General features: G+C 33.0%; 1 protein-coding gene across 16 annotated transcripts in view; it reads right to left on the bottom strand.

The window, feature by feature from the left end:
* FOXP2 (forkhead box P2) overlaps positions 1-7500 on the bottom strand; it is a 572585-nt gene that overhangs the window by 259831 nt on the left and 305254 nt on the right. For 14 of the 16 annotated variants that reach the window (XM_047694958.1, XM_047694957.1, XM_047694956.1 and 11 more), the window contains one exon: positions 1787-1964. In XM_047694958.1, coding sequence (XP_047550914.1) covers positions 1787-1954 — 168 coding nt within the window. In that variant the 5' untranslated portion in view covers positions 1955-1964. Of the gene's footprint in view, positions 1-1786; positions 1965-7500 lie in introns of those variants that run through there. The other 2 variants (XM_047694970.1, XM_047694971.1) reach the window with 1 other exon arrangement.

The raw sequence follows: 7500 nt of genomic DNA, 5'->3' as shown, positions 1-7500 counted from the left end.
AGTTTATATCAACAAACTGTGTAGGACAAAGTAAACTTCAGACTCAGGTTATAAATATACCTTACAGATTTATCATAAAATGCCTCCATGATTTGACGCTGTTTTCTTTTTAAGATCGAATCAGAGCTTTGAAGAAAAAGTTACTTCTTTACATTTCCCTTCAGAACATATTGTCCTTTAGTACTAAACTGCAATGTCTACTTTCGGTTGTTAATTTCACTTGCTTTTATAAACGCCATCTACTCTCTTCTTACACAAAATAGAATTTGGCTATTAATTCTTAGGACTCCTAGGGAGGGGAGTCAATAGGAATATGATAGCACCCCAGTGGTATGATGTTTCTTGTAAATAGATTAAAGGCAGAGCAGGGTTGTTCTGAAAACTGCATTAATTTAAGGTAACTTGTAAAATAGGCTAATCCTGGGACTTTGGTAGACATTTAATTCTCATGATGGTTAAAAAATATTGTAAAACAAGATAAAAATTATCTTCCTAATGATGACTGTCTGTGAAAAGAGACACAACTCCAACAAAACACAGAACCTATTCAACGTGTTATGTCTAGCTCTTTTAAAAGATTGTTCTTGAAAACAATGCCTAAAGGTTAAAACATTATTCAGTTCATATACTCTAAGATAACTTTCTAAATGCTCTTGTTATTTAAAATAACAATTCTATTAAATTTGACTGCCATGTGGGCATTTGCTTTAACTTTCGAGATGCATTCTATCTCACACATTAACTTAAAACTGTGAACGATGTATCACTTAATTTGAAACGTTTTTCAATAATAATCATTATATTTTCATTTTAATGATTTTTTAAGCATTTGGTCTGAATGGAATCCAGAATTTTCAAGAAATAACTTTTATTTTAAGGCAAATCACACATAATCTTGTTGTCAAAACAGGTATATTCATTCTGACTTAACGTAAGTACATGCTTTGATAGCTTTCTGTTTTCTGTCCCTATTTCCACAGACCTGAATCAGTGAAGAAAGGAGTGGCTATTCTTTGGTTGAAAAGAATATGTCATTGACAAACAAAATTGGGAAAAATGAACCGATCACAGAAAAAGAATAATGGGCTACTTAAAAGTGTACCTTTACTGGGCAGTTGTTGACTTCTCTAGATTTAAATGAGAACGGCATTTTATGAGCCACTAGCAAAAACAAAAACAAAAAACAAAAAACAAAAAAGTGCCCTTTAACATGATCAAAAGATGTATATTCAAAACATCATGGAATGAGTTTTTAAGAAAAGCAACATAAACGATCACAGTGTTAAGACGGTTCACAATCTCTCAGCACATTTCAACTAATTAACAGCTAATATTTGCAGCTATCACAGGCAAGCATCTGTGTTATGAAAAGTCCTTGTGGTCCTTTTCACCTTAGCTTAGACTTGGAAGAAATTCATTGTATAAGCAAGTATCAAGTAATGTGGCCCTCTGGTGGAAAATGAAGTATCACGTTCTGCAGCACAATGTTCGACAGTAAACTAGAAGCTATCCAGTATTTGTTACAAAGCTTTACAGATCCTCCCGAAAATCACCCTGTGAACTTAATTAATAGCTTGACACCTGAAGGGCACTCTGGTGCCGGCATGACGTAACAAAGATGAAAAATCCCATCTTTCCTGAGACTTCGCTCAGGTTCCAAATAACAACAAATTCTCAGCGTCCCTCCGCTGCACACAACATGCTCAATTTGCTACGAATACATCTCTCACCCTGAAGCAAACAGGCTGATGGGGCTTAAGGAATCACCGAAGAAAACAAAACTTACCTGCTGTTGTTGCAGGTGCAGCAGTTCTACGGGGCTAACATCTGAGCTGGTGTCACCACTTGATCTTCCATCTCTGCTGCCAGCATCTAATTGGCTGCTTAGAGCGCTCATTCCATTTTGATTCATTGAACTGTTGCTTATTGTCTCTGTCGCAGATTCCTGCATCATGACTTAATACCTAAAAGTGATTAAGAAGTATCAATTAACACACGTTACACCTTCACACTTCCATTATCAAGATGTCCCTCTCTGCCAATTACAGACAGCATTTTTTAGAAGGGGGGAAAAATCCCGCCTTGAACAGTCATTTACCAAGAAAAGCAATACAAATTCAGCTTTCGTCCAGATACTAATCACTGAAATTATGGTTTCTATAAGCAATTTTTGTGTGGTTACATTTAACAGCCAAAGTAACATACCATGCATAGAGCATGGTCAATAGCATTTATGAACGACCACATTTTAAAGTCTACCTATAAAACCAGTTTAAATGAAGGCACGATTGCACACTCTGTTCTATGTTTCCTATTATCTACCTTTGACAACCATGGATGACTATACAGCCTTATTTTAAATATTCACTATCTTGATTCTGTCAGAATTTTACAGCACATCTTATGCAAGGCTGTTGTTTAATGATGCACAGCTAATCATACAAAATTAAAATTTTGTAAGGGTGTTACAAATCATATGGTATCAACCAATGATAAATAGTATAATGGGTTTCTTTTTTTTTGTGTGACTAAATAAAATTTTGCCTTGGAGGCATTTTAAGAAAAAGCTCCTGCTGCAAACACGTCAGATATTGCCTATTTTTTTAATCAAACAGCTCATATTCATTTATTTTTCTGACATTTAAAACATTTAATACTGTCCTTCCTGGGAAGTAATTAAGCTTATGCATGAGCAGCAATCAAACTGTTCACTTGAAGATGACTTAAAACTCAATTTTAACATAGGCAAATAAATGAAAGTATATATAAAATTAATTTTCCAGGCATGTATTAGATATGAAAGCTGGAAATAAAATCTATCAAGAATATCACTAATGATTGTGCTAAAAACAGCATAAATTATGCATATTACCTTCTCTACAGTAATAAATGTTTTATCATTTTCACTGCATAAATATACTGTACTTTCAGGATAGCAATGAGATGCCCTGCCAAGATCAGTGGAAATCCTTGCAGTAAATAAAGAACCAATGTGCTCTTACAAACCAGAATTTCACAGTACATCTTGAATCTGTGGTTTAGAAAGATCAGTTTTGGCTCTCAGAGATATCTGAATCCTATCCTATAACCTAACAGCTGCACTTCTCTGTTTTACTTCTACGGACAGGATTTCAGAAACAACCTGGCTGTGCTGTGACTTTAATAGTAATGCTAGACAGACAGGGGACTTAGCCTAAAGTAAAGAAGGACGTTAAACTTATCACTCAATCTAATTTTTTGTAACTAGGCGATTTCACTGTTTTAAGCTTGGTCATATTTTAAGACTTTTGTCCATTAAACAATTTTAATGCACTTATTACAGAGCGAATGTAAGCTTAATGTCTTTTCGTGGCATGGAGAAACCCTCCTCCCCAGATTCTTACAAAATGTGATTATGGACACACACACACACACACACACAGACATACACACACACACACACACAGATACACACACACACAAACACAGATACATTTCCAATAGAGTTTTTTTGCATACTAATATTATAGTTATTAAAAATTAATGGTTATAATTTAATCACTTTAACAGGTATTTTCATCAAAGCCTAAATTATTAGATTATTTCTAGGACTCTAAAAAGTCAATTAAAAAAAGAAAGACCTGCTGATTTCTAAAAGACCACCAGTAGCTGGGCTAGCAAAGCAAGTTAGTATAACAAAAACTACATATACAACTTAAAGCTGTTCTGATAAAAAAAGAAAAACAACAACAACAACAAATCTCTCATAATCACAAAGGAAACAACTGCTATAACTACAGTAAACAACTTTTGAACCAAATGTGCTAATGAATAAATAGGTTTTGTTAAATAACCTTATTGAACATTAACAAAGAAAAATCATACAAATGAAAACTGATACACAGTGATGGATTTTATAGGGAAAAAAAACAAAGCTAATACTCTTTTCTGAGATTAGGCAGCTAATAAGTATTCAAATTAGGCATAAATTTTACATGCACAATGTTTAAAATATTCAGAGAAAAGGTCTGATTGCCTTTACTACTTATATGAAAATTATAATTTGGGTCCTCTGCAACTGTAGAAACAGATAGATATAACTTCTATATATTGCATTCAAATTTTACTTTTGACAATAGATCTTGAGTATACGTGTATGTATATGTTTTTACTTCATCATCCAAATTTATTTGAAAGACTTATCTCTGGGTGGAGTTTGCAACACAAAGAATACAAATTTCAAAAAACTGTATTTTAAGTATAGCAGACAAATGCAGTATTTAATATTAACCTTTGTGTAGTTAATGTCAGAACTAATTGGATGAATTAAAGAATTCTGCATATATTATTGTATTGTAATCAAGGCCACCAAATAATTAAGAATTATCAACAAGCAGAGTCATGGGTCTAAATCTTTATTACAATTATAAAGAAAGACCCACATAACTTCCAATTCCTACTATCCAGAGGATTTTATTATACCTTGTGGAATTTTTGACTTTATAAAACCCTAGAGTATAAACTGTGATTCACATTTTTGGTTCAATCATCTAAGAGGTAGTAAAATCACGCTTAAGAAAAAACAATAACAGTGACAGCACTTTTTTCTCTACAGAACAAAAGCATCTGACCCAACATTAATAGGCAAAAAGAAGGGCAATTGTGTAATCAGAGGATTCTAATGTACATATCACCTAAAGAAGACAGCTGGGAGCATGTCCACTATAAAGGAGATCTGTCTTCAAGGATAATGAAGATGCTTTCCAGGATTCACTGAGTTTCTCCTAGTGAGATCTCCACACCTATTTCCTACTAGAGAAATTATGTCAGGCACAATGTGAGGTGCTGTTTATCTTTTAAAGTATATTTTAAATAATTACAAATTCAGCATATTCTTTCAAAGTGGATGTACTTAGGATCCCAAACACATCAAACTAAATTATTCATTCTTCTCAATCCTACCACAAACACTTTACAAAAATCAGTGAAAATAAATTCCGGATCATTAAAGGGAAAGGTGAAATTGGGAGTTGCTGTCTTAATGTTTGTCTGAACTGTTAGTTAAACCTTTAAATTTTTCATCATACACAACTTTTCAGCCACATCAGAAAATAACTCTTCAGATCTTGTACTCCAATGATACAATTCTACTTTTCTCCCTTGCATTAAGTTTTCCTTTCTTTCCTTTTTCTTTCTTCTTCTTTTTTTTTTAAGCAAGTCACTGTACAGATACTTATTCTCTACACCACTTCCCTTTTGAAACATTAAACTGACACTGGAACTGACTGCACAAGATTGCATTTTCTCTTCCTAAACAACTTGAATTGAAAGGTTACTTAGTGTAACAATATTTACTTGCAGAATTGTGTTGTTACCAAGGGTATAATGGATGGTGGCTATGCAGGTTTACGCAAGAATGAGTGAAGCATGAGGCATTAGCCATGTGTTTGACATGTTTCAAATTGCTATAATCCAGCATTAAACACACCCAGCAATTCATGCCATTTCTTGCAGCCATAATCTTGAATAAAGCGTGCACAACCACTTATTATATAAATTAGTATATGACTCCCTGTTATAGTCACAACAGTGCTTTTGTGTTTATTTTGCATCAAGATGTAGTCTTTTATTTGTACAAATAGCAGGATATAAAGACATAGCTCAATTAGACCTCCTTACTTTATGATAGGGTAGAACTGAATGCTAGACTTGTTGGTTTTATTTTTTCCTTTTAGAGTTATAGGTTCCATTGGTATAAAACTGTACCATGTGAGATAGACATTTGCCAGAGTGATAACAGAAACTTGCATATATCCTATTCCGCATTCACTATGATGTTCAAAAGTTTGATACTTGACCTGGGCCAGTACAGTTAACTGTGTTAACCACCACCAGGGACACTATTGGTCCTTGTTGCTTACTCAACTTCTTTTCTCTCAGGTTCTCTCTCTCTCTCTCACTGTATCTCTCTCATTCATCTTTCCTACCTCTTTCCTTTCCTTCTTCTCTTCCATCCCCTACCCCCTGTGTTTGTAAGTATGTGTGTAAATAGATAGATGTGGATACGTTGATCAATCAAACTAGGTATGCCAAGGATGGTAAGAAGGGAAAAACAACCTCTACCACCCCCACAATCCCCCATCCACATAAGTGGATGCTCCGTCTTACAATCTTGGTGCCTTAGTATTAAATACTTTTTTTTTTTTGTCATCTTACCATTTAATTAAAGCAAATGGATGGAGAAAATGACTTCCTGAGAGACTGAGAATAAATAATAGTCTATATAAAAAGTTTTACTGTTTTATGTGAACTTTTCTTAAAATTATTTATAGTGACATCAAAGAACATTTCATGTCCAGTATTTTCCAGTGTCTAATTTATCAACCAAATATGTACACTGAATCCAAAAGATTTTGAATATGACAAAGAAAGAAAAGAATGAAATCAAAAAGTTATGTATTCCTAAATAACTCAATCACTTCTAAATTATCAATATTAAATATTCTTAAATATTCCTATACAAATTCACACAAGAAAGTGTTCAATATGAGGAAAACCTACACAGGCAACAAGAAACCATATACATTTACCTCAAAATACCAGTTAAATTCTTATTTTGAAAACTTGACTGAATTACAAAACTTTTGAAGGAAACTAGCATTTAAATAATGATAACTTCTGTGCTCTAGTGGAATTAATTCATCATGGACACCATGCACCGTGCATTTGAAATCTAGTACTGCTTTGCTAAAAGTCTTTAATGCTAAGATTGCCTAATAAATCAAAATGCCAAATATGAAGGACATAGTTAATGTGTAAGAACAAAAATTGAACAAGCACATGGATATTTTTAATTTTAAACAACTGAAACAGAATGTCTTTTAAAACATGATTTGGGAAAGGATATCTGCTGTTAAAGCAAGTGATATGATCTTTATTATAACAAGTGATATGGTCGTTAAGTAAATGAAAATTAAGTTGTTTACAAAGTACCCGCCACTGTTCTCCACTTGTTTAAACAAAATGCCTAAAACGCTATTCACAAATTAAGGTTACCTTACTGGGAAAAAAACTCCACACTTTTAATTAGTAAAAATTCAAATTTTCATTCAAAAAGGTTAATATGTCAAACATACCAAGTTGTAGAGATATTTCAACATGGTGATTTTTAAAAATAATGGTCATGACTACCCTTAGCAAACAGAATACTGTTAGATCTCCAACAATGACAAACATCTGGGAAACATAGGAGTAGACCAAATGAAAATCTTATCTTTTACTTCAATCAGCTATTAATTTAACAACTCAGTATGCTATGTTTTACTCCAGGATTAAAATTAACCTAAGTTTTAAAACACAAGTAACAAAACATAAAAATTTCATTATGGATATAGTATAAAATACTAAAATTAAGTATTTCATCTCTATGCTATATCATTTAAATATAGTACAACAGCAAATTTGAAAGAATGGTAGCTATACAGATGTATTTTACTGCAATATTAGGATTCTGCATCTTAG

The sequence above is a fragment of the Lutra lutra genome, chromosome 11 (assembly GCF_902655055.1).
Source record: "Lutra lutra chromosome 11, mLutLut1.2, whole genome shotgun sequence".
NCBI classification, from domain to species: domain Eukaryota; kingdom Metazoa; phylum Chordata; class Mammalia; order Carnivora; family Mustelidae; genus Lutra; species Lutra lutra.
Note: the sequence above shows the minus strand (reverse complement) of the source record. Positions and strands in the feature narration are given on the sequence as shown.